The sequence below is a fragment of the Pogona vitticeps genome, chromosome 5 (genome assembly GCF_051106095.1).
Source record: "Pogona vitticeps strain Pit_001003342236 chromosome 5, PviZW2.1, whole genome shotgun sequence".
Lineage (NCBI taxonomy): Eukaryota > Metazoa > Chordata > Lepidosauria > Squamata > Agamidae > Pogona > Pogona vitticeps.
The window spans coordinates 65,484,471-65,510,724 of NC_135787.1; the positions used below are offsets into that span (position 1 = coordinate 65,484,471).

Consider the following 26,254-nt stretch of genomic DNA (forward strand, 5'->3'; position numbering starts at 1 on the left):
AGGCGCAGACGCACTCGACCCCAAGGTATTCGCCTCTTCCTTAAACAGTCTTCTCCGAGCGGCTCTCTTTATTGGCGGGAAGAGCCGCCAGTCACAGTCGCAAGCTCCGATTGGCTGAGGGCTGGGATCCGTCGAGCCGAAGAGAAGGCGGAGGGAGGAGCGGGACAGCCAGCGACGAGGTGAAAGGTGAGGCGGGCGGCGCGCCGTGATGATGTAATGGCTTTGTGCGCTGGGCGGCCGGTGGGGGGGCAGCGGGAAGAGTGGCGACCGCTTTCCGTGTTTTCTCCCGACCGCTCGCCGTGCTGGGGCTCGGGCTGCGTCTGCCTCCGGCGCCGGGTCCCAACGAGGCCCGTCCTCTTTTCTTTTCCCGTGTAAGTAACCGTCCCTTCTTCCGGAAGGTGATGTTAATGGGGGGCGCGAGGGGTCGGCGAAGGCGGCGGCGTTTCCGGGCGATGACGGGTCTGGGGGGCGAGTCCTTGAGCGAGGACCGGCTGGTGGCCGTTCCCGACCCGAAGTTTCGGTTCTCCGGAACGGAGGCTCTGGAAGGGAGCAAGGGCGGAAAGGCGGGCTCCTCCTTGCCTTCTCTTTGAGTGGATGTTCCCGCATGGCGGAGGGTTGGACTGGATGGCCTCGGTGGTCTCTTCCAACTCTATGAGTGAAGGGCTCCCGGCCCCCACCAGCTCCTTCATTAGTCGTTAGGCAACCGTCGCAGCCCCCACCCACTGCCCGTAGTGGAAAAGTGCCTGAAATTCCCACCTTACACCGATCACGGGGGTGGCAGGTCTGAGAACCGCTCCATACCCCCACGTGTCTTAGTTCCTGTGTGCCTACTTAACTTATCTTTCTGGTTTTCTTTACTCTTGAAAGGGACAAACGGTTAGATGCCTGCACGCAAGAACCTTTTAAAATCTAAGTGATGCTAACATTAATAGTGGAAAGAAGCTGCATTCTTCATATATTTTAGTGGGAGAATGAAAAGAGAAGGAAGGCTTTATATGTTGCCGTTTAGTTGTTAAGTCGTGTCCGCCTCTTCATGACCCTATGGAGCAGAGCACACCAGGACCTCCTGTCTTCCACTGCCTCTTGGAGTTTGGTCAAATTCATGTTGGTACCTTCAATGACACTGTCCAACCATCTCATCCTCTGTCGTCCCCTTCTCCTCTTGCCTTCACTCTTTCCCAACATCAGGGTCTTTTCCAGGGAGTCTTCTCTCCTCATGATGTGGGCAAATTATTGGAGCCTCAGCTTCAGGATCTGTCCTTCCAGTGAGCACTCAGGGCTGATTGATTTCAAAATGGATAGGTTTCTTCTCTTTGCAGTCCAGGGGACTCTCAAGAGTCTCCTCCAGGACCACAATTCAAAAGCATTAATTCTTCGGCGGTCAGCCTTCTTTATCATCCAGCTCTCACTTCCATACATCGCTACTGGAAAAACCATAGCTTTGACTATGGGGACCTTTATCCGCAAGGTGATATCTCTGCTTTTTAAGATGCTGTTCAGGTTTCTCATCGCTTTCCTCCCAAGAGGAGACCATTTTTGTGCTCTCCTCTTTCACCCTCATTAAGAGGTTCTTTAATTCCTCCTCACTTTCTGCCATCAGAGTGCTGTCGTCTGCATATCGGAGGTTGTTGATTCTTCTGCCAATCTTAATTCTGGTTTGGGATTCCTCCAGTCCTCCCTTTCACACAATGTATTCTGTATATAAGTTAAATAAGGGGACAATGTACAGCCTTGTCATATTTCTTTCCCAATTTTGAACCACTCAGTTGTTCCATATCCAGTTCTAACTATTGCTTCCTGTCCCATGTATAGATTTCTCAGAAGATAGATAAGGTGGTCAGGCACTCCCATTTCTTTAAGAACTTGCCATAGTTTGTTGTGGTCCACACAGTCAAAGGCTTTTGCGTAGTCAATGAAGCAAGAAGCAGATGTTTTTCTGGAATTCCCTGGCTTTCCCCATAATCCAGCGCATGTTAGCAATTTGGTCACGAGTTCCTCTGCCCCTTCGAAATCCAGTTTGTATTTCTGCAAGTTCTCGCTCCACATACTGCTATAGCCTACCTTGTAGGATTTTGAGCATAACCTTGCTAGGCGTGTGAAATCAGTGCAATTTTACAGTTGTTGGAACATTCTTTGGCACTGCCCTTCTTTGGGATTGGAATGTAGACTGATCTTTTCCAATCCTCTGGCCACTGCTAAGTTTTCCAAACTTGCTAGCATATTGAGTGTAGCACCTTAACAGCATCCTCTTTTAAGATTTTAAATAGTTCAACAGGAGTGCCATCACCTCCACTGGCCTTGTTGTTAGTCATGCTTTCTAAGGCCCACCTGACTTCACTCTTCAGGATGTCTGGCTCAAGGTGAGCAACCACACTATCTGGGTTGTCCGGGACATCTAGATCTTTATATAGAGGTTTTATATAGATAGTATAGATAGGTAACAATCCACTTAAATGGTTATTTGTATGTCTCAGGCATGAATATTCATACCGTAACTAACTGAAAACTCTTGGTTGCTACAACTAGAACTTGGACAGTTAAAAGTATTGGTGAAGGGAAGTGTGCTGTTGTCACCTTGCCACGTGTATTCTGTCAAAGTCTGCATGTATTGTTCTCCCAGCCTATGGCAAGTTAATCATGGGCATTTCTTCTTCTGTATTCTGGTTTTGGCTTTTTGCATGCTTTTGCAAATACTTCAAACCTGAGATTTGCAGTTGTCTGATAGTATCTGGGTTCACAGGACAGAAGATCCATATGATCAGATTAACCATGGATTGTGAGGGAGCAGAAGTAGATTTTTTATGAAGTTGCCATGCAACTTGTGTGACTAGATTCAAAGTCAGGGCCAGAAACTGCCGTTTTTTCAGTCACAGTTTTAGTCTATATGTCCTTTCTGTCTGGTTTTCATAAGCCTGTTTCCTGCCTTAAAAACTTAAGGGAATTTATGTCATTTTCTTCTGGTACAATCAGGAAGTGAACATGTCCTTCAGCATCAGTACACAAAGTCTTTATTTTTGTGTTCATAACTTACATATTGTTTGACCTATTAAGGCAATATTGCTTTATGCAATTTAAGCGCTTAGTGTAAACAGTGGATTTAATTTGCAATTTGTGTCAACCAGTAATGTTATGTTAACTATTTCTCCTAACTAGTGCACTTAGTTAAGGAAAAATAAATGCTTGTAGTTTTACCAAATATAATTGCCATTTTACTTATTCAGATTTGGAAGGAGCTCTATTGAAATAGAGATTGCAGCTGATAACTGCACCAGCAGTCTGTGGCACACATATTGACAACGACCATGGGGCTTACTTCCAAATTAATACACCTTTGTGCTATACAAATACTCTTGCGTTTATGTTGGTATGGTGCAGATTAAAAGCTACATCTGATCTCTCTGTGTGACAGGAAATCAATTTAAATGTAAACCTTTGGTTAAAAGTCAAAGTCTGAAATATTTTATTTCACATCTGTTGATATAAAAGGGTTTCCTAGTGTTGATCTATTTGCATTCCGCTGGGTGATAACATAAGCTTGAGTACTGTCTGACCATATAGATACTCATGTTCTATTCACTCTGTTATGTGGTCTGACAGATGCTATATAGTTCACTGTGATGCCCTTCTAAGTTCAAAGGCATTTCCTGCATAATTTTGTGTAGGATTCCAGCCTTAGTTAGATGTTTATGTAACAGCTGAGCAAAGAGATGTTGATCTTTTCCTGAGACATCTCTTGCTTTCCAGTGATGTGCAAATTGGTATATCTGTGTGAGAAAGCTAACAATATATGACTAACTTCTGTGAGTTTATGTTGTAAACAAAGCCAGCAGATTCAACATGTTGTCAACACATGTTGACAGGTTCATCTTCAGATAGCTGGATTTTATTATCTTTATGAATTTGAAATGACTCTTATTTGGTTTGTCTTTTTAGGTATATAACTGAAACCTATTTTATGAAACTGACTTTTTGTCAAGTATACCTTTTTGATGCCTGGTATTTGAAACCTCCTAACTATGCCAGCAGCTACGGTAGATCACAGTCAAAGAATCTGTGAAGTTTGGGCTTGCAACCTGGATGAAGAGATGAAAAAAATTCGTCAAGTTATACGGAAATTTAACTACGTTGCCATGGTATGAGTTTAAGATATTTATGGTCTTTGTTAGGTGTAGAACTATTCTTTAGAAACTATCTGTATGAAAATGATGTGGAGAACATTGTTTAGATTTTCAGGAATAACCAAAGAGCTGCAGTATCATATATTTCATGAGAAAAAGGTCTCAAATAATGTAATGCACTTTTAAGTAAGAACTTAAGTAATGCTTACTTTACATAGTGATTGCAGGTTGTGTTTGGTTTCTAAACATTGATGACTTTAAATGGGTAGATTATGTGGGACAGATGGATGCTGCAGTTTATATTCATGCCAGTACTGCACTTAGTGGTTTGTTCAAACAGTTACAGTATATCACAGAAGTGAGTACACCCCCTCACATTTCATGAATACAGTGGTGCCTCGCATAGCGATCACTTCGTTTTACGACGAAATCACTTTGCGATGCCTTTTTTGCGATCGCAAAAGCGATCGCTTTGCGATGTTCCCTATGGGGGAGTTTCACTTTGCGATGATCGGTACCCTGCTTCGGGCACCGATCATCGCAAAGCGATGATTTTTTAACAGCTGATTGGCTGTTTCAAAATGGCCGCCAGGTAAACAAAATGGCCACCCCCGCTGTGTTTAGGGACTGATTCCTCATTTTAGAGGCACCGAAAATGTCGCTTCTATGGAGGATCTTCGCTTAAAGGTGAGTTTTAAGCCCATAGGAATGCATTAATCGTGTTTTAATGTGTTTCGATGGGCTTTATAATATTGCATAGCGACGTTTTTGTTCTGCAGCGATTTTTGTGGAATGAATTATTGTCGCTATGTGAGGCACCACTGTATTTTGGTATATCTTTTCATGTGACAACACTGAAGAAATGACATTTGGCTACAATGTAAAGCAGTGAGTACACAGCTTGTATCACAGTGTAAATGTGCTGTCCCCCTCAAAACAATGCAACACACAGCCATTGATGTCTAAACCACTGGCAACAAAAGTGAGTACACCCCTAAGTGACAATGTCTAAATTGGGCACAAAGTGTCAATATTTTGTGTCGCTATTTTCCAGCACTGCCTTAACCCTCTTGGGCATAGAGTTCACCAGAGCTTCTCAGGTTGCCACTGAAGTCCACTCCTCCATGACAACATCACAGAGGTGGTGGATGTTAGAGACCTTGAGTACCTCCACCTTCCATTTCAGGATGCTCCACAGATGCTCAGTAGGGTTTAGGTCTGGAGACATGCTTGGCCAATCCATCACCTTTACCCTCAGCTTCGTTAGCAAGGCAGTGGTCTTTTTGGAGGTGTGTTTGGGGTCGTTATCATGTTGGAATACTGTCCTGCGGCCCAGTCTCCGAAGGGAGGGGATCATTCTCTGCTTCATTATGTCATAGCACATGTTGGCATTCATGGTTTCCTCAATGAACTCTAGCTCCCCAGTGCCGGCAGCACTTATGCAGCCCCAGACCATAACACTCCCACCACCATGTTTGATTGTAGGCACAACCCACTTGTCTTTGCAATCCTCACCTGGTTGCCACCACACACGCTTGACACCATCTGAACCCAATAGGTTTAACTTGGTCTCACCGGACCACAGGACATGGTTCCAGAAACCCATGTCCTTAGTCTGCTTGACTGTAGCAAATGGTATGCGGGCTTTCTTGTGCATCATCTTTAGAAGAGGCTTTGTTCTGGGATGACAGCCTGGAGACCAATTTGATGCAGTGTGAGGTATATGGTCTGAGCACTGACACGTCACTCTACCCCTTCAACCTCTGCAGCAATGCTGGCAGCGCTCATATATCTATTTCCCAAAGCCAACTTCTGGATATGATGCTGAGCATGGGCACTACTTTGGTCGACCATGGTGAGGCCTGTTCTGAGTGGAACGTGTCCTGTTAAACGGCTATATGGTTTTGGCCACCATGCTGCAGATCAGTTTCAGGGTTTTGGTAATCTGCTTATAGCCTAGACCATCTTTACGTAGAACAGCAATTGTTTTTTTCAGATCCTCAGATAGTTCATTACCATGAGGTGCCATGTGGAACTTCCAGTGACCAGTCTGAGAGAGTGAGAGCAATAACGCTTGCTCCCCCTTCACACCTGAGACTTGTGACACTAACAGGTCTCATGACACCAGGGAGGGAGAACAGCTACTTGGGCCCAAGTTGGACATTGTCACTTAGGAGTGTACTCACTTTTGTTTCCAGCGGTTTAGACATTAATGGCTGTGTGTTGTGTTATTTTGAGGGGACAGCACATTTACACTGTTATACAGTGGTGCCTTGACTTATGAACTTAATTGATTCCAGAACTCCGGTCATACCTTGAAATGGTTGTAAGTTGAAGCACCATTTCCCATAGGAATGCATTGTAGTGCAATTAATCCATTCCAATTGAAGAAAAAATCACCAAAAAATAATAAAAGAAAACACTGCAAGACCCATCAAAAACACAATTAATCTGTTCCGGCCGAAGGGGGGGGCACAAAGAAAAGCAAACAAGCCATGCAGGACCCTTTGGAAATGCAAAAAAAGGAAAGCAGAAAGCCAAAAAACAAACAAACAAAAAACAAACAAACAAACAAACAAAAAAAAGAACATGCAAGACCCGTCGAAAATGGAAAAGAAGCCCCCCCAAAACAAAGAAACCCTGCAAGACTCATCACAGCATAGAAACATAATCCCATCACCCAGCCCAAAACCACACTGCAAAACCCATCCAGAACAGTTTTTAAAAAAGTAGAAAGCAGCACCTTACCAGGCAGTCCAAAGCCGCCTCCGATCGCACATTCTCTAACTGCTGGGGCGAAAGAGCTACAAAGAAGCAGCCTCTTTTCCACCAACGGTTTGCAATTTTAATTCCCGCTTCTCCCCCCGCCTTTTTCTGGTTGTAATCCGAAGCTCTGGCTGCAAGTCAAGGCAAATTTTTGGGGCCAGAGCTGGTCGTAATTTGAAATGGTCGCTTGTCGGGATGTTCATAGGTCGAGCCACCACTGTACAAGCTCTATAATCACTGCTTTACATTGTAGCCAAGTGCCATTTCTTCAGTGTTGTCACATGAAAAGATATACCAAAATATTTATGAAATCTGAGGGGGGTGTACTCACTTCTGTGATATATTGTAACTGTCTTATCCATCGGTTTATATTATCTAATAATAATCTTAGAACTACAGACTGGAAGGAACCATAGGTAATTGAGTCCAGCCCCTGTCAAGGAGGCAAAGTGCCGAATTGAAATCCTAGCCTCTGGTTCTGTAGCCAGGTACCTAAACCACTGAGCTGTCCAGGAGTTCTGGACTAGAGCTATCCGTTTTTGAATCTTTTTTCATATTTTTTTTCTGTACAAGCACAATAGCATCTGGAGTTGGACTCAATTTATATTAGATTAGCACTGCATTATAACTGCTAAATAGCTCAGTGCTTTAGGTCTCTAGCTGCAGAGCCAGAGTTCCCCACTGTGCCTCCTTGACACGGGTCGGACTCAATGATCCATTGGGTCCCTTCCAGCTCTGTAGTTCTAAGACTTAGTTATGTCTATATGTAAATAGTTTTGTGTGTGATCTAAAAAATTGCTAGTAGGACATGGGTATGTTGGGGAGAGTTCTTGCACCAGTGTGGTAACTTGGAATGGTCTGTCTACTTCAGTATAGTAGCAGTAAGGCCTGGCAGGAATCAGATGAAAAGGATTGTGACAGGGCATGAGGGGGGAAGCTAAATCAGATACCCCTTTACATGCTGTGCTAACATGTAATGTGCTGCAACCACAGAATGTAATGTTACTAATAACTTAAAAAACTGTTAACTAAATGCTGTGGTCAATCATCCAAAAGGCTGTAACATTGAACCACTTCACAGTGGTCCTTGGGGGCATTCACATGGATAAGATTAGATTGCAAAATAGATTTATGTTCTTATACATAAGCTGGCTTTGCACATTAGGAAGGCATTCAGGGTTCTGTGAAGCATTTGATCCCTGCCCCAGATGTGTTGGTCTTAGTGGTCTTCTTAATGTAATCTGTATTTTGTCTGTGCTATTTGTGCTTAATTTTTAGGACACAGAATTTCCAGGTGTAGTTGCACGGCCTATTGGAGAATTCCGAAGCAATGCGGACTATCAATACCAGCTACTCCGTTGTAATGTAGACTTACTAAAGATAATTCAATTAGGGCTTACCTTTATGAATGAGCAAGGCGAATATCCTCCGGGAACTTCAACGTGGCAATTTAATTTTAAATTTAATTTAACGTAAGTGCCAGAAGTTGACAGCAAGAGTGTTCAAACTTTATGGAATAAAATACATTTTAACATATCAAGGGATTGGTGTCAGTACTTTTAGTGTGTTTTTCTTCGTCTTTATGTTTGTTTAGGAAGAATGATAAATTTTGCTTGTATGGAGTAAATTTGCTTCTCTTGCTTTAATGTTATTTTACCTTTACTTTCTCTGTTTTATTCTGCAGAAGAGCCAAATTTGTCATGGTTGAAGACCATGTATACATAAATACGTTCATTATACATGTATAGCCAGGGCTAAGTCCAATGTTTTATTAGTGGTTGCCATGAAACATTCTTCACCCTTTGTGCAGCCTGAAAATCTTATCCTTCAGTCCTCCATAAACACTGTTTTAGGGTGCATGCTGGGTTACACTGGAGAGCAGGAAATGAAAACGTAACCTGTTTCACCACTGAAATGGCAGATTTTGGGAGAAAGTGACACTTTGGATACTGTTCATGCAGTTTAAGCGTTAAGCTACTTTATTTTCCTTGATTATTGTAGAAACTTCTTCATTGGTATACTTACAGTGGCAGCTTTACACTGCAATTATGAGAATGCTTATTAGAAATAGATTTCATTAGTTTCATTGGGATTTTTCTGTATAAGTATGCCTAGCACTATGCATCATTATTCAGAGTAACATTCCACTGAGTGCATTGTGTAAATTGAATTGTAGCCTTTGTCTCTGGGCAAATGTATAAATAGCTATCTCTCTTCCAGCTTACAACTTGCAGGTTTGACTTCTTAGATATGCTTTGATCACCTCAAAATAGGCAAAATGTTTTTGATTATAACCGATAAATTCTAGTGGGCCAAGAGATGCACAGCTCCTGTGAGAGTTAGGGTGGTGTAAGAAAGATTTTTCTGTAGCCCATAGTAAGTTTGAGCTGGTTTCCCTGAGATGTGTTGTACCTGTGCTTAACAAGTAACTTAGATTGCTATCCTATACAGTGGTGCCTCGCATAGCGAGGTTAATCCGTTTCGGATTAACCTTCGCTATGTTGAAGCATCGCTGAACGGGGCAGCGATTTCCATTGGAACGCATTAAACATCGTTTAATGCGTTCCAAATAGGCCAAATACTCACCGTTCAGCGAAGCTTCAGGATGGCCGGCAGCCATTTTCGCGCCCTCGCCTCGCTTAACGAGGGCGCGAAAACACTGCGTGCGGCCATTTTAGGCCATTTCCCGGCTTCCGGCGGCCATTTTGGCCACCGAACAGCTGATCGGCGGGGGTCGTTTTGCAAAGATCGGTAAGCGAAACGCTTACCGGTCTTCGCAAAGCGAATTTTTCCCTATTGGAACAACGTTGTGCGATCGCATTAGCGATCCGAAAAAACGGATCGCTATGCGATTTAATCGTTATATGGTGCGCTCGTTAAGCGAGGCACCACTGTATTTGTGAATATTGGTGGGACCTATTGAGTAGCCATACATAGGAATAACCTCAAAAAAAATTTCCGTGTTTTTAATGATGTTGTTCTACGTTGTTTCCCGTAGAGAAGACATGTATGCCCAGGATTCTATAGAATTACTAACAACATCTGGAATTCAGTTCAAAAAACATGAGGAAGAAGGAATTGAAACACAGTACTTTGCTGAACTTCTTATGACATCTGGTGTAGTGCTATGTGAAGGAGTCAAATGGCTTTCATTTCATAGGTAAAAGTAGTATATAAAATGTCATTTGCATTGTTCATTTTCTTTTTCTTTTTCTGAGACTATAATGCGATTTTAGTTTATGTTAGAACATTGGGACCCAATGGGTTTTGGACCTATCCATGAGATTTTGTTGTAAAGGTTTTACTAATTTAAAGTTATCTCTCAAACTTGCACGTTGGCTCCTTTGGGAAACAAATGATCTGTATCTTAAAATGAGGTACTAAGTGTTGGCCTTGTAGAGAGGGAGCACTGTATTTTTCTATTTTGCTTTGACAGTTTCCCAGGTCAGAGGAAGGAACAGCCACATATCTCTGCCCTTTGTGTACGCTTAGCAGGTAAATGGAAACTGGAATTAGTTGATTAACATCGGTGGAAAATCCAAATTCAGTACAGCTCTGAAGACACTTTGATAATGCTGGTAGGGAACACATGAACCTTCTATCTTACCTGTAATGCCAAATATTGGAAGAATAAAATTTTTAATTTTGTTGCTGCATGGGTTATTTTATTTGGACCAGTAATGCTATTCTTTTAGCTTCTTGAGCCTCACCTCCTGAAGACCTAGTGAAAGAAAATGGCTGAAATCAACTTAAAAGGGTTTGGATTTTGATCTAGATTACTGTATAAGCACTCTAATTTTTTAAATTGGTTGCACCAACCTGGGAATGCTTGGAATTTTTTCTGCTCACTCCACAGTGCATTACGGAAACTTCTGCCACCATGTAACTGACATTAAAAATGAGAAAGAATGCTTATTTGATGAATTATTTATTGAAATGTCTTAACTACTGGGGATAGTATTTATATACACACACGCGCGTGGGAGAGTTTATTTAGCAGGTTATCAGTACAAGTCTTAAACATATTCAGCATTAGGCACTGCTGATGCACAGGCCTGAGGCATGTTTGCTGGCTTGAATGGTCCAGTCAACTAACCCTTTTGAAACAGAAAAAAAATTCTGTTTCAAAACAGCTCCAGCTCTAACTGATATGACTAAGGTACTTGTGCTCTCATTTTTAATAGCCCCCAATGAGGAAGACATGAATTGAGCTTACGTTATGCTTTATGTAGTTAGAAGAAACAAGGAGAACACATTTAAAAATCATCATGACTGTTCAGCCCAGACAGCTGGTGGAGGAATGCTAAAATATTTGGAGTTTCAATATAGTTTTGGTTATGTTAGAAATCTTGAGATAATTTTGAAGCCTATAAAATTAGAGGACCTTGGTAGGCTTTTCCAGCATCTTCTCCCCCTAAAAATTTTCAGTGGCTGTCATGTAGAATCTTATGGGCAGGGATTAGGCCAGTTTTACTTTTGCTGTTCCTGTTGGGGTGTTATGTAAAGAAAAAAAATATTTGTGGGTGGCAACAGTTTTAAGTGAATGGGATTAATGTAGAATAATTAAGTTGAAAGGTAGCATTGCTTTGTGAAATATTGACACAGGTATAAAAATAATACAAGTCATTGAAATGGTCTCAGACTTAATAAGGAGGTACTGACTATGGCAAGCATGTAGCACTAAGGAAGCATCAAAGAGAAAATGTACTAATTGCATGTCTGTCAAATGTTTGGTTAAACTTCAATATCCCAAATGTAGAGTATACTGACAATGAGTAATTCATATTGGATGTTTTAGATAGGCAAACAAGATTTGCCTTTGTTGGTGGTTCTACTGAAGATACTAGCATTTTTTTTTAGTTAACTCAGAATTGTATTGCTGTGGAGCAACACTATACATAAATGAAGGGTTAGTAGATTGTTAAATCCATCTCCTTATCTAGCACCACCCCGCCCATTCATGGAATATGGCAACAATAACATCCGTAAAAAAAATGCAAGTTAGAAGTGGTAGGCTGGCAGTCCTAAGGTTTATAAACCATTTATCATGTGGTACCCCTGTCTGCTTTGTGCTAGTGATGGGAAACTTGTCATAGGAATCCAGCTGCAGTATGGGCCAGTTGGTTATTGTTTCAGCAGCCGAGAAAAAAGACAAATTGAATATTAGGATAATCTATTTTAATATTCAGTATTTTAATTTTTGGCATCAATACAAACAACTCTATCAGTGCCCCTTTAATTAGTTTTAGTTTTGATTCTATATTATCCAGATTTGATGATCCAAGGACAACTGGAAATTCTGTTATTTCAGAAAAGGTAAATGGGCCTAGATTTTATGATTTATAAATAAATTGTGGCAATTCAAAACAGAATAAGTGATGAAAGTGCAGGATTATCTGCCTTAATTTGTTTTCAGTATGTACAGAGAAGGCCTCCATTACTCATTGTTCCTAGGGGTGTGCATGATATTTGGTTGTTATTCTGTACAGTATTTTCTTTGGAGTATAGGATTGGGGTGGATGTGATGTGAAGCAGCATATAAAAAAAACCCAGAAATGTTGAGTTTATTTGTTAGTGTTGCTGAGAACTGCTATAAAAATGCTAAATGCTACTGGAAAATATATCAAGGGTAGCAATAAATTACTGTATTTTTTGTGTATAAGACTCCCCATGTATTAACCCCCCCCCCACTTTTCTAAATCAAAATTTCTTTCTTTGCAAGAAAGCGGAGGGGGAAAGCTCCTGCTTTCTCCCTACATTTTCGTTGCAAAAAGCAGCTCTTCTCCCCCCCCCCCAGGAAAGGAAAGAAAATGAAGGGGGAAAGCAATTTCTGCTTTCCCCTTAGCAGCTTCCCCCCCTCCAGGTTTTGCAAAGAAAGCGATTGTATCTCCTATATGAGATACAATTGTCAGCTGAATAACTCAGTGAGTTAGGCATCTGACTGCACAGCACACTTCAAAGCTACTGTGTTACAGATTAGCCTCAAGAAAGCATGCTTAATATTGGCGTTAAGGTATAAGAAGACAAAATGACCGTTTTATAGAGTATAAGCGCAAAATAATTGACTTGTAAAATTATGTATTATCGCTATAGACATAAACTTTAAGCAATTGAACATTTATAAAAAGATGTCTGCAAAATACTGTAGAATTAGGCTTGAATTATTACTTCAGCAGGAGCATGTACTGTAGGTATTTGAACTTAGTATTTGCTGTGTTTAAAACTGATAAGCACTCCATTTAAAGAACAAAGTGTGGGTATAAAGAGAGGAAATGGCAAATCAATCAATCAATAAAAAACACAGATGATGAAAATCTGAATGGGTGTCTTGGCTCTCAGACCCCTCTTTGGGCAGATACTAGTGCTCAAAATGCACAGCAAAACACCTAAGCTTTGTAAATCAAGAACAGCAAAAAATGTGGAGAGAGCTTCAAAAGTCTTAGAAGGTTTGAATAATCTTTGATATTTTTAAGATATTCTCTCACACCAAACATTTTCAGAGCAACCAGGGGTTATGCTGTTGTCCTTTCATGCATCTCACCATCTTCCAGGACTAGGATTAGAGACAGAACCTTGGGAAACTATTGAGAATAAAAAGGTGCAAGTTTTTGACCTCTATTCCTTGAGACACCTAAGATGCAGCAGTGGATCTAGTCACCTGCCCTTTGTTATGAACAGCCTCTTAAAGCGTTCTTCATAAATTGTATCAATATACAGGTTGCTCATCCATTCTTTAAGAGATCACCGTGTCCACAGTTTTTGCATCCTTATATATATATATTTGGTATATTTCCTTTGAAAAGGAGGTGCATAATGAACTCATTAGATGCACCAGCGAACAATTTTGCAAATGTTTTTTCTCTTTAAGCAGCTGCTCATAATCAGTAGATGGAACCTTTATATGTTGTTTAGAGTTTCGGTCACTAAAAAGATGATGTGGTAGAGTTGGAACAGGGGCAACCAAAAGGCTCAAGGGGCTGGAACAGCTCACTTCTGAGGACAGGTTGCAGTGCTTTGGCCTGTTCTAAGAAAAAAAAAAAGCAAATACAGAGAAATATGGTAGAGGTGTGCGAAATTAGGTAAAAGCAAAATAGAAATAAAAAGTTAAAAAAGACAAAAACATGGTGGCATCTGAAAGATGAACTTCAATATTTTTTTAATGTGAGCCTTTATGGACAACTCCACTATCAGGCATAAGATCTTACATTAAAAATATAAAAATTCCTCTTTAAGGTGCCACCATGTTTTTGTCTTAACATTTTGTTTCTATTTTGCTTTTACCTATAGTACTTGCTCGGACTAAAACAGCTATCCCTTCTACAACTCCATGTATGAAATTCTGCATGATATAGAAAAAAAGTAGATGAGGATCCTATTTACATTCTTAAGCTTGTCAAAGTTGGGCACGTTTGAAAAGACTATAAAATAGTTCAAATATCCTAGTTTTTCAGTAACTATTTGTTCATAAAACTTGATAATATGCTTCTTTAAAGGACTTGGCAATGCTTGTTTGTGAGTTTTACGAATTTGCGTCCCCACCCCTGCACATGTTATGAGTGGTTACAAGTCCTTGCCCAGAGGATCAACAAAGCCATGTGTCTGTGTATATCCAGCTGCTTCATACTGGAGGACTCAGACTTTTCCATTCCTGCTGCTGTTTCTTATGCTGTGTTAGAAGTGTGGTCTTTGGAGAAGTTCTTTGTGGGGTTCAGAGAGAATTGTGATGGAAGGGGAATGGCTTGGAAGTTGGCTAGGAAACATGTTGCTCTGTCTACAGCTCTTTGGAATCTCCTTTAGTCTTTTCGGTTGACTTTCTTTAGTTACCAAGAAATACATTGTATACAAAGATAAGTAAATATACCTGATTTTGGGGAGACTGCTGGTTATTCTGAGCAAGCCTTTTGTCTGATTAAAACAATATTGAGCACCTGATGAACTGTACTGTGGCATGGCAGACACTCTGTACAAGACATAATAAACTAAATAAATAGCTGCAAATCAAATTTCCAAATACTACCAAGTACTGTTTATAACAGTTCAAATTGTGTGCCATATATTGTCTTAAAATAGACTTTTGACAACTGTTGTTTTGAGAGTGGCTATCTGAATATATTATATGAGATATATGGGAAGGAGAAGATGTGTTGACTGACAAACAGCCATGATAGTTTGCAAAAATGCCTTGTAGATTACCAGTTGAGATGTAGTGGTAAACTACGGCTTAATCCAGAGCACAGAGTAGCTATGTTTAGTGAGTTAGGAATGAGTTCACAAGCCTGGGGTTTCTTTCAGGCTTTTTCCTTCGTACCAGGATTTTGGCATTGCGCCTGAAACAGGTCATGCTCCTTGAACAAAGAGGAAAGGTGTCTTGAATATTTGAGAATGTATCAAGAACAGAGTTGCATGGAGCACATAGGTTTCTTAACTGAGTGAGTGCCTAAGTATTAGTGACAATTCCACTCATGTAAAAGGATTTGGCCAGAATTGTAGTGTCATTACTATGTTAAATAGCATGCAGATAGAGAAGAAAGAAGGAATTTTGATATGTTTTCTGGCTTTGTTGTTCTTATTTGAAAGGAGGAACTTCTGAACTACCTGTCTAATCTTAGGTGTTTTTCTTTTGTTTCCCTTGTGGTTACTCTGCAGTGGCTATGACTTTGGATATCTGATAAAGATCTTGACAAATTCCAATTTACCTGAAGAAGAAGTGGACTTCTTTGAGATACTGAGATTGTTTTTCCCTGTCATTTATGATGTGAAGTACCTTATGAAGAGTTGCAAAAATCTCAAGGTAAATGGCTGAATATTTTCCATAGGGTTCAAACAGTATTTTCTGGTATATTAGTTTTTTTGAGAGATATGGATAATGTATAGGATAAGCATTGTCTTGCCTTTGGCCTTTGTAGCAACATCCATAAACTGTTACAGTCGAACCTAGTTTCCAGACAGAAAGTTGTACACAGAAATGGTTATCCAGGAGATTGTAGCTTGATTTAAAATGCAGGGAAGTGCATGGTTATGTGAGCCTCAAGAGCTGAGGGATGCGTTCCACCTTGGAAAGAGCTAAGTCTGTGTCAGTGTAATGCATTTCTATTGGAAAAAAAGAGCATACGGATGTGTGTTCTTAAGCACTAGGTAGGATTTAGATTTGTGAGACTTTTCCATCGCAGAATAATAATCCCATCTGAGCGTCTATTTTTCTCTCTCTCAGAAGAATGAGAAAAATAAAACTAAATTTTTGGAAGCAGTTGCCCAGCCTGGAACTTGGACGGGAAAGGTCATGCCGTGTGCACAGGTTCTTTAATCATATGCCTGATATTTTACAGTAAGGAGATTGAATGTGCTCAGTCCATTAGGAGTTCATGTTTTTGAGGCTTGAGATGAGGAGATGATTTGCCATGTGCCAGAAACTGATGTGTGTGGTAGTTTTAAGGAACGTGGCGAGAAACCTTTGACTGTCTCTTCTGATAGTTGTTACAGCCGTTAACAGAGCCCATCTTTTCAGCCTGCTCTCTTCGTCGCTTCCTTTCTAGCTGTCTTTAGTACAGGCTGTAGCAGAGAGGAATTTTAAAAATCCTGAAGCAAATGGTAACACTCTTTTTATTTCTTCACAATTATAGTTGGAAGGGTGGCACCACTAAGGGAGGTCCGGAAAGGAGCTCTTCATGATCACCTAAAGCACTTATAGATAACTATAGTTACCTAAAGGTTTCTCAGTATATGACAGTTCTCCTTTGTGCTCCTGTGTGAACTTCCAAGCTTCATTTCTTACTCCTAGTCTGATAATAAAGTAGATGGCATGAAACAGCAAGTATATGACCAAAGGCATCGGAAGAAGTCAAGAAACAGGACGGGCTTGGATTTATTTTGTTGAGACTGCTAAGAAGCCAGTTGGGCTACTAACTGGCCTGTTCTGTTAGGCATAGCATTTGGAAACGTATATTGGACTGAAGAACAAATGCACCCTGGAAAATGAGGCATGGATGGAAGAAGAGCAAGGTGGAATGTTACTGCTCCTGTGGTGTTAACAGACTCAAGAAAAAAAAAACCCTGTAATACAGACTGCTACTGAGTTTAAAGGTGCAAAATTGACCTGAGGCAAAAGTATAGTTTAGTATTATGAAGGAAAACAAGCATGGGTTCTTGTAAGGAAAGAATTTAAAGTGTGTGCTTTTCTGCAGTATGATTCGATTGTGATTTAAGTGTATATTGGTCATCTTTTTGCTCAGATAATGATGTAAAGATGTAGTCAAAATTATGGCCTGCTTGTGTGTAATAAACATTATCTACTGGTAAAGAAATACAAGTAGATACTGAACATTCTGGAGAGAGATAAATCTGAAGACTTTGTGGGGAAGGGGCTGGAGTGAGTTGAGTTCTTACCTTCCTGATACATTGTCTTCATAAAGGATTTATTTAAAAAATTGTCTCTGGGGAAAGGGGTGGTTAAATAGTAGCAGTGTTTTCCAATTTTCACTTGAATGTCAGCTACCATCTTGATACAGTATTTATAATTGTATGACCATGCAGCTTGATTTCCATGTTGCTGTTAGTGACATGTCAAGTAAACATTAAGTTTTTCAAACAATGGGATCTGATATTTGTCCTATGTATAGATGTGCAGAACTCTAAAGTTGCTCAACTAAATGGTCTAACTTGCTAATGAATATGCTGTTTGTTTTGCTCACTTACTACACAATAAAACCATATCTGGCTGTTGTAATCTATTCCTTTATCTCTTGTCGTCTTTTACATTTCTCCTGAGAATACTAAAACCTGCAGAATAAGTAATTTGGGGATAGCTGATTTGCAAGGCAGAAAGTGCACAATCAGTACCACATTTGAGCAATGGCTGTCAACGTCTGTTTAGTTTTTAAACCTCCAGGGTCTGAAGGTTTTCTTGTAGAATTCTTGAGTGTTCCTGGAGGACACACTAGATGTTCCAGGCCTTTGCAGTGTTTCCCTCAATCTAGGCCACCCTGTATGTATGCATCTTGCTTTAAGGTTGTCTTCTCTCCTCTTGCCTCCCCACTCCCCCATTCTGTATTCACCTTTTTACTACCTTCTTTTGGCTTCATTCCAGCCGTTAGGCTGGAGCTAGGTAAATAATGTGCAAGGTGAGTGCAAGTGTTTTTACAAAGAAATAAAAGACTATATAGAACCAGGGACTGTGCGAGGTGTATTGAGGGCATCTAAGGTTGGTCTGGTTGCTGGGAATATCTAAGAGTTGTCAAATGCTTTATTTCTTGTGGCTTTGTGTTATTTAATCAGTTCCACATGTTCATTCTAAATTGTCTGGTTGGTACACTAGCTTCCACAACCTAGTGTCCTCCAGAGTGGGGATGATGATGATGATTTAAAAAAACACCATGTGAATAATATAACAGCATCTCAATATCAAGACTGTTGCCAAAAATCTGCTCTTTCCTAAAAGAGTACTCCATTTTGACTAGAACCTTACCGTTTCAGCAATTTGAATGCTTTTCTTAATTGATAAAACAGAATCCTTACCTTAATGCCTATGTCTTTCTGTCATAGAATATGAAAACGCTGTATCTTGAACTTGAGTTGTAGAGGGAGAGTTATATTTGATTTTAGGTAACATTTTAAGGATAATGCAAGCTTTTGTGTTTGTATCAAAGATCTGAATTAGAAAAAAGACATTCTATTTTGGACTGTATGGAATGCCCTGTTTGGTATAACGATTTCTGTGGCTTGGAATGTACAAATATAAATAAGTGGGGCATCTGAAAATCCATACTCTTATGTGAGAAGACTTTCAGAACCATAGAACTTCAACTAGGATTATAGTTCCAAGAAATATCCCTTTTTTCCGGCTTTGCTTTCCCTGTGAATTTCTTCTTCTCCCAAAAGTGTTATAGAGCGGGTCAGAGGGAAGGGTAGAAAGAGGTTTTTTATCTGCTGTCCCATTACCTGATGCCTCAACATGCCATTTTCTGATTGTGCAGTGCTTTTGTCTTTCAGGGTGGCCTGCAAGAAGTTGCTGAGCAGTTAGAGTTGGAGCGGATAGGTCCACAGCATCAGGCAGGATCGGATTCTCTGTTAACGGGCATGGCATTCTTCAAAATGAGAGAGGTAGGTGGCTTTGAGTCTTTGTTTCTTGCTATGCCAGTTGGATAAAAGAAAGTGTCATTTTAATTGTTACTGGGGTTTGTGCTGAATGAGGTTACACTGGAAATAGGTTATTCAAAGAATAAGGCGGAAGTACCATAGGAGCAACCTGCCCCTGTGCCATTCTCTGTGTGTGTTGTGCCAAAGGGCAGTTGTAGCTTATTTTTTTCTTTCTGTATCATGATTTTTTCACCCATGCAAAATATTTGTGTTCTTTCATTTATTAAAATATTTGTCTTTCTCTGTTTGTTAGACGTCCTCCCATGGCACTTTTCTTTCTCTCAGCTGCTTTATTTCTTTCTCTCAGCTGTTGTGTTTCTTCCAGCTAACTCAGGGAGTTAGTACTGCATTTGCTGGCATATAAGACTAGTTTTTTGCCCTGAAAAACATGCCTCCAAGTGGGGGGGTGGTCATCTTATATGCCGGATGCATTTCAGTTGGGATAGACATAGCTGCCCATAGTGGCCTTCCAGTGCTTGCCTGGTGCCCATAGTAGCCTCCCAATGCCTGCCCACCTCATTCTACATACCGTCCAGTATCGCATGGTATCCAGTGCAGCCGTGGCGATCATCATCAGCGAGACGGGGTGCCAGCCTTTTCAATGTGACTGGCCTGTTCTGCTCGGCGGGAAGCAGCGGCGATCCGGCCCACCCCTTGTCTACGCAGAGCTCACACATGCGCTCTTGCACACTAGTGCCGGTCACAGGGAGATGCAGGGGCGGGCTGGAGGCGCTGCGGTCACGCTGCAGCCGTACAATGGTGACAATGAATAGCACCTTTTATTTGGTGTGTGGAAGGTGTGTGGAAGAAGGGGTAGTCTTATACGGCGAGTATATAACAAACTGTATTTTGAGTGGAAATATTGGGGGGTTGTCTTATACGCCCAGTCGTCTTATACGCCGGCAAATACGGTACATTGTTCCCTGAGCTAACTGGAAGAAGGCACCAGTGTCTGTAAGCTATGCAATAGCCAGTGCTTGGAAAAAAAATTTTAAGTCGCCTCCCTGAATCCTTTAGTTAGGAATGCTGGTTGGGGGATTCTGGGAGTTGTAGTAAAAAAACCTCATGCTCCCAAGCTCTGATGGTGATACAGTGGTGCCTGTCCCTGTAGCTGTGTTCTCAGAGAACAAGAGGAACTTTTCTGGAGGTCTGAATATAATGCTGTTCATTTCTAGCCCATCTGGTGAGGGACTATCAAGCTGCTGATTTGAAGCAGGCGGAGACTCATACGGAATTTTCTTCCTTGTGAAGGAATGGGGGAAATTGGGGTGCTTGCCAGTGTCCTGCTAAATTTGGGTGTAAATTCAGAAAAAGTTAAATGGGAAGATGGAAGGTGGGAAACATCTGTAATCCCCTTTTTTCTTTTAATATTGGGTAGGGCTGAATATTAGAATCATGAAAGTGGCAATAAGATCACCAGCTCTTTGTCCTGTCACCCCTCCCCGCAGCTTCAGGAATATTTTCACCAAGTTTTAGAGAGAGGAAGGAACAGCTGCAGTCTCTTCCAAGAGAGAGAAGCTGTGTGGGAAACACTGCTGCTATTAAAAGTACAGTACAACTTTTTTGAGGAAGGACACAGGCAGCCTTGTTATTATGGTGGTTTCATCTGTCATGTCCTTTTGATTTTGTGTCTGGGATGGGCAGAGGTGTTACTGTTTTTCAGTGGTTCTGTTCCTGATTGTAACACTGGACCTACATGGTAGTACGGAGAGACTCTCATTCTAAATGTGCAATTTCCAAACTTAAGACAGACTTTCAGTTTGAGAATGCCACAAAAGTCCATTCTGTCTCTGATACCTATATGGAATTGTAGGCGGAAGTTATCCGAGTCTGGGCTGATGTCACTATAGTATGCTGGTAACACCCAGCTCTGCTCGTTTCCAAGGCCGGGTGACAGGAAGAGAGTGGGAGTGGTAAGAATGTGTTTGGAGTGGATAGACATTAAACAAGCTGAACTTAATCCAGTTAAAGTGGAGGTACTGTTTATCAGACATTCTGGTGATCTGGACCAAGTGGTTCATCCTGTTCAGGTGTGGGTTGCATTTGCTTTGAAGGAACTTATACACAGGTTTCAGATAGGGAACTAGTCCTTGATCTACTGTTATTGTTGGGTATTCAAGTGATGGAGGTTAAGAGGAGATAGCTTTCTTATCAGTTTCAATTTACAGGCCAGCTACAGCCTTTTTTAGAGAAGAAAACTTTGACTGCAGACATTCATGCTTGAGTTACCTCTAGTGCCCTGCATGAGTGCTGCTTTGGAAAACAGTTTGGAAGATCAGATTGTTCAAAATACGATGCCACTTGCTTATACGTAACTTGGGGGGGGGGATTAACCTGCAGAGGTCTGGAAGCTATACACAGAAAGAGCCTTATAGGGTTACACCCAGTCAGGGATCCTGCTTACTCCAAGGACAGTTCATTTTTAAAAAATAAAAAAGTTCCTTTTTGTCCTCTAATCAAAACAAAAACATTGTTTTTAGAAAATTCTCAAAATTTGAAAGGTGATACCCCCCCCCCCCCCCAAATGTTAAAATTGCCTCCCATACTCTATAGAAGATGCAAGGGAGCTTCTGGGACAACTTTTGAAAAGTAAAAATAAAAATATGGGTGGTTTGGGAGGATGGGGCCAAGACTTCTTGTTTTCTTCCACATTAAATTTATAGTTAAATTTCAAACCTTCCAACACCTGAATGACTGTGAAGCACTCAGGTTTTTGTAGGGTGAGAAAGCCTACAGTCCTCTTGCAATTCTGGTCTGACTCTGAGTTCCCCTTCTGGCCAAGCTACCTTCCCCATAACATTGCTCCTTGGTGACCTTTTACACATTCTGCAAGGTTGAAAAAAATACTTCTGAGGCTTAGTTACAAGGAGTTGGATGGTTAAACTAAAATACTCTGTTGATTTCTAGCCCATCTTACATCCCCGAAGGGATTAACAAACTGCTGATTTGAGGCATGCAGGACATCATATGGAATGTTCTTTCTTGTGAAGGAATGGGGGAAATCGGGGTGCTTGTCCGTGTCCTTGGCCAGGTGGAAGTTCTGCATCATCACTTTAGGCCTGGGGTGGGAAGTAGCAGCCCCCAATTTAAAACTTCCTTTGAATTATGTTGTTCAGAAAGTCTTCTATGTTCTGTATTCTTCAAAGGGTGCAGGGGAAAATTCTGCAGAGTTAACATGCACAGGGACCCCATACCCCCCTTTTCCAGTTAAGAATAACCCTTTATTGGAACTTTTACAGTACATAACAACTAAAATGCTCAAAAATGCAAATTAGCTCTGCCTCTTGGAAGTGGAGCTCTTGGTCTGCCAGCAGATTTGAAAAATGGCATTTTATTGATGTTGCCCAATCCTGCTTTAAGGCTATTTACTCACATATACTGTAGTCCTGAGGGGAAAAAATTGTTTTGATCTGTAACCTATTTTATTATTGCTGCTTTTAAGTTTTTGGTTTGTGTTTAAATCTTTGCGTAATGTTGATTTTTTTTAGAAATATCGTGTATTGGTTTACGATTGTGCTGTACATAATTTCTCGTACTTTTCATGGAGAGTTGGAGTAAAGTTACTGCTTTTCATTCTGTGGGAGGAGACATTTTATAAAGTTTTGGATATTTGTTATCTATGAATATTATAGATCACACACAGTTCTTACTAACAGCCTTCAAAGAAGGGTCAATATTGACTTCTATTTCAAATTTTCTTCAGATGTTCTTTGAAGATCACATCGATGACGCCAAATACTGTGGTCACCTGTATGGTCTTGGTTCGGGGTCATCTTATGTACAAAATGGGACAGGAAATGCATATGAAGAAGAAGCCAACAAGCAATCATGACATGAAATGGAAAGCCACTTTTTCTGAGCACCACATGCTTGTACATAGGTTTTATCTCTGGTTGAATCCCCTTGGACAACAAGGCTTCCCCCCCCCTCCATCAGCACACTTTTTTTCTGCCTTTGTATGTACTAAATCTGACTGTTCCTATCCCAGTTTCTTGATCTTGACATTTAGGCGTTTCTGGGTGAAATGTGGCCTTGTACCTTCCCATTTGTACGTAAGCACATGTAGGAGCAGCGTGGCAGATAGAAGAGGAAAGCTGAAATGATAATGAAATTTCTGATAAACTTTGATTGGTCTTAGTATTGGTTTATTATCCCCACCCTCCAAAAAACAAACAAACTTGAACTAGCACTGATTGTAGTCTATTTCCCTTTTTGATGTTCATCCCTTCCACTGTACAGGAGTTTTAGCTATTCAAGATTGTGGACCATCACATGTGCACTTTAGAAGAGTGACTCTGAGTCAGATCCTCTGTTTTATCTGAAATTTTGGTTTCTCTTCTCTGAACTAGGCAAAATGTTTGTCTGCCCAACAGGGCAAGCTCATGGTTGCCCCGCTGTCTGCCCAGTTTCAAATCCATTAAACCCACTGCATTATCTCTGTTGAAAACTACTGAAATCTTAGCAGCTGCTCTTGTATGTAAACTGGTGTCCGGTCTTCCAAATGTATCCTGCACTCACCAGCTTTTAATTGGCTTGCCAGTTTAACACTGCTCTGACAGAAATAACTAGGTGGAGTCAGGAAGAATCACCCCTATGGACACTCCACTGACTTGAGAGACACTTGTGTGGCATCTAATCTGTTAATTTCCTGGTGGTCTGTGTTAAAGATAAAGAAATTCCTCATGGATTTGTCCCCTTTGAAAATAAGCATTACAGTCTTCAAGAAGGTGTCTGTGCCTATCTTTGATTTCGTGTCTGGGTGGAATAATTGAAAAGATTTAGAGAGCAGATAGATGAATAGCACACACTGATTATGGATCCAATTCTTATTCCTGTTTCAGCCAGCTATGCCCTAAATACACTATTTTAAAATCTTATTTATTGTCTACTTGAATAGATGAACATAACTCAGTTTCAGAATAAGATCCAAAGATTTGAAACCAACGTGATATTGAACTAGATAGAAAAAGGAGAATAGGTGTGTCCTTTTTTTTGAACTCATTGCAAAGGACATTTCTTGTAAAACAACAAATCTGTTTGTACCTAATAAAGTTACCTGAGGCTTGTAAGGCTAGCTTATTTTTTGAGTCTATCTTAGCAATATATTTTATAAATGCATTGTTTTATTAAAGGACCACAAAGTACTTTCTTCACCATTCTGAGCGTGCTTCTACAGTTGTGCAGGAAGACTAACTGATACTGAATATCTAAACCCTAACCTAAAATGATGGTGTGCCTGTGGCAACATTTTGTGTGTCATCTACACTGAAGATCAGTTCAAGTACAGTAAATCTTAACTGTGTTCAGCAAAGTTGATCTGTTTACCATGTACTTTAACCTGTTTTCCTTTTTTTCTCTCATTAAGTTACAATGATGTAACTGGGTGGTCCTTTTTAAAGAAAAAAACAAAACAAAATACATTTGCAAAAGAGGGTATTTGTTTTTAAAGCTTTTGTAAATAAAGGCTCCAGAAATGTTTTCTTACATATTCACAGACTTGTGGTTTTGTTTTGAAACCTCTGCTAGAATGTCTGCATATCCAGTTAGTTCATTATATTACACCTGTCACATCTTAAACATCTGCAGGCAGTACAGTGTTTCAACTTAAAAACTGGACAAGAAGGTCCAAACACACCAGTGCCTGTTAGAAGAGGCAGCTTTGGCCCATGTATTCATATTTAGCAGTAACCCTCTCATTCTAGAAAAAAACGCACTGTTTGTGCACCTCCTTTTCTTTTTAAAGAAATTCTCATTTCTATGAACCTGACCACCTAATTTGCATCATGTGGGTTCAGGGAGAAAACCTTTGTGTTTTTTTTCATATTTTGGCTAAGAAGCCCTTCATGCTAGGAAGGAGCAATCTGGGGCCCTCCAGAGGTGGTCAGACTGCAGTTCCCACGATCTTACACCACTTGCTAATACTGGCTATGATAGGATCTGCAGTCCAACCTACGAAGTACATTGCCTGCTGCTGCTTTATGTCTTCAGCTTTGGAGGAATGGATGGAATGCTGCCAATAATAGTTTTTACACATGATAATAATGAAGTAAATTGATGTATTGATCAGTTGGAACCTTATGTGGGAACGGTTTCAACAAAATGGAGAATAAGGTTTGGGAGAAGGTAGATTAGACCATTGGTTCTTAACCTTTGCTACTCAGATGTTTTTGGACTACAACTCCCAGAAGCCTTCACCATCAGCTGTGCTGGCTGGGGTTTCTGGGAGTTGCAGTTCAAAACACCTGAGTAACAAAGTTTAAGAACCACTGGATTAGACTATTTTACTGCCTGGAACTTTTCTGTGTACAGGTTCTTACAGGGAAGAGTTTTAATCATTAAATACTACAAACAAGGCATATTGTAATTAAGAAGTGCTATAAAAAGCACTCCCAACTTTGTACCATACAGCCTACATTCTACTGCACCTGGAACACTGTCGTACCTGTTTACCTTCTGCTCATAACAGACCGATAGTTCCACTAAATCTCTTTTTGTTCAGTGTAACCTTTTAGTGTTAAATGTGTCCTGCATTAGCTGTTTAATTTTTGGTTGTTTTGGCCTCAAATCTACCTATCAAGAGACATATACTGTGTTGAAAATCCACAGCTATAGTGGGTGGCACCTTACTGTGGCCAAAATAAAATATGCCCAACCAGGACTCTATTTTAACCTTAGAGCAAATTAACTGCCTGTTTTATTCATATCTTTCTACATGTGTGCCACTGCAGTCTGAGCTGTCATATCTTGTGCTAGAAAACATTGTTATTTTATACATTATATATAAATGGTGTTGAGCCTGCATACTTACCACATATGTATCAAGCACACTCTTAGGTAAGTAGTGCACTCTGCATAACCCCAGGTTTTTTTAAAAATCCTTTTTCATGTAAATGCTTGTTTGCTGCTGCTTTCAAACCTGTAATGCTTCAAGATAATATACTTCACAATGTTATGGTATTATCTAGAATGGGTGCAAATTGTGTGGCCTAAGATGGTCCCTCCTGCCCTCCCATCACTGATTTTAAAAATGGGCTAAACATGGAAAACTATGTCTCCAGAAGCCTTCAAGGGAATATATTTGTTAATTCTCAGTCTACTTCCCTACCTCTTATTTTCCCTAGCCTTGCAAGGAAGAATCCAGCCTGAAACTCATTGGAGCTAGATGGATCATTGGTCTCACTCAGTATATGGCATCTTCCTATGTTCCCACAACCTTGACACGGCTAAGGTGTATCCCA

General features: G+C 40.6%; 1 protein-coding gene across 5 annotated transcripts; it reads left to right on the forward strand.

The window, feature by feature from the left end:
- Window positions 1-102: 102 nt before the first annotated feature.
- Window positions 103-24,504, forward strand: CNOT7 (CCR4-NOT transcription complex subunit 7). 5 transcript variants are annotated; one of them, XM_073001323.2, is made up of 9 exons: window positions 103-186; window positions 3,934-4,133; window positions 8,163-8,356; window positions 9,883-10,044; window positions 10,321-10,379; window positions 12,155-12,200; window positions 15,531-15,675; window positions 18,870-18,980; window positions 22,720-24,504. In XM_073001323.2, exons 2-9 carry the CDS (start codon window positions 4,017-4,019, stop codon window positions 22,846-22,848), a joined length of 963 nt encoding a protein of 320 aa, XP_072857424.1. In that variant the 5' UTR covers window positions 103-186; window positions 3,934-4,016; the 3' UTR covers window positions 22,849-24,504. The 5 variants fall into 5 exon arrangements, with proteins under 5 accessions (XP_072857424.1, XP_078250768.1, XP_020647120.1 ...); XM_020791461.3 differs by lacking the exon at window positions 103-186 and adding an exon at window positions 236-371; XM_073001325.2 differs by lacking the exons at window positions 103-186; window positions 18,870-18,980; window positions 22,720-24,504 and adding exons at window positions 236-371; window positions 16,505-17,611.
- Window positions 24,505-26,254: the final 1,750 nt, after the last annotated feature.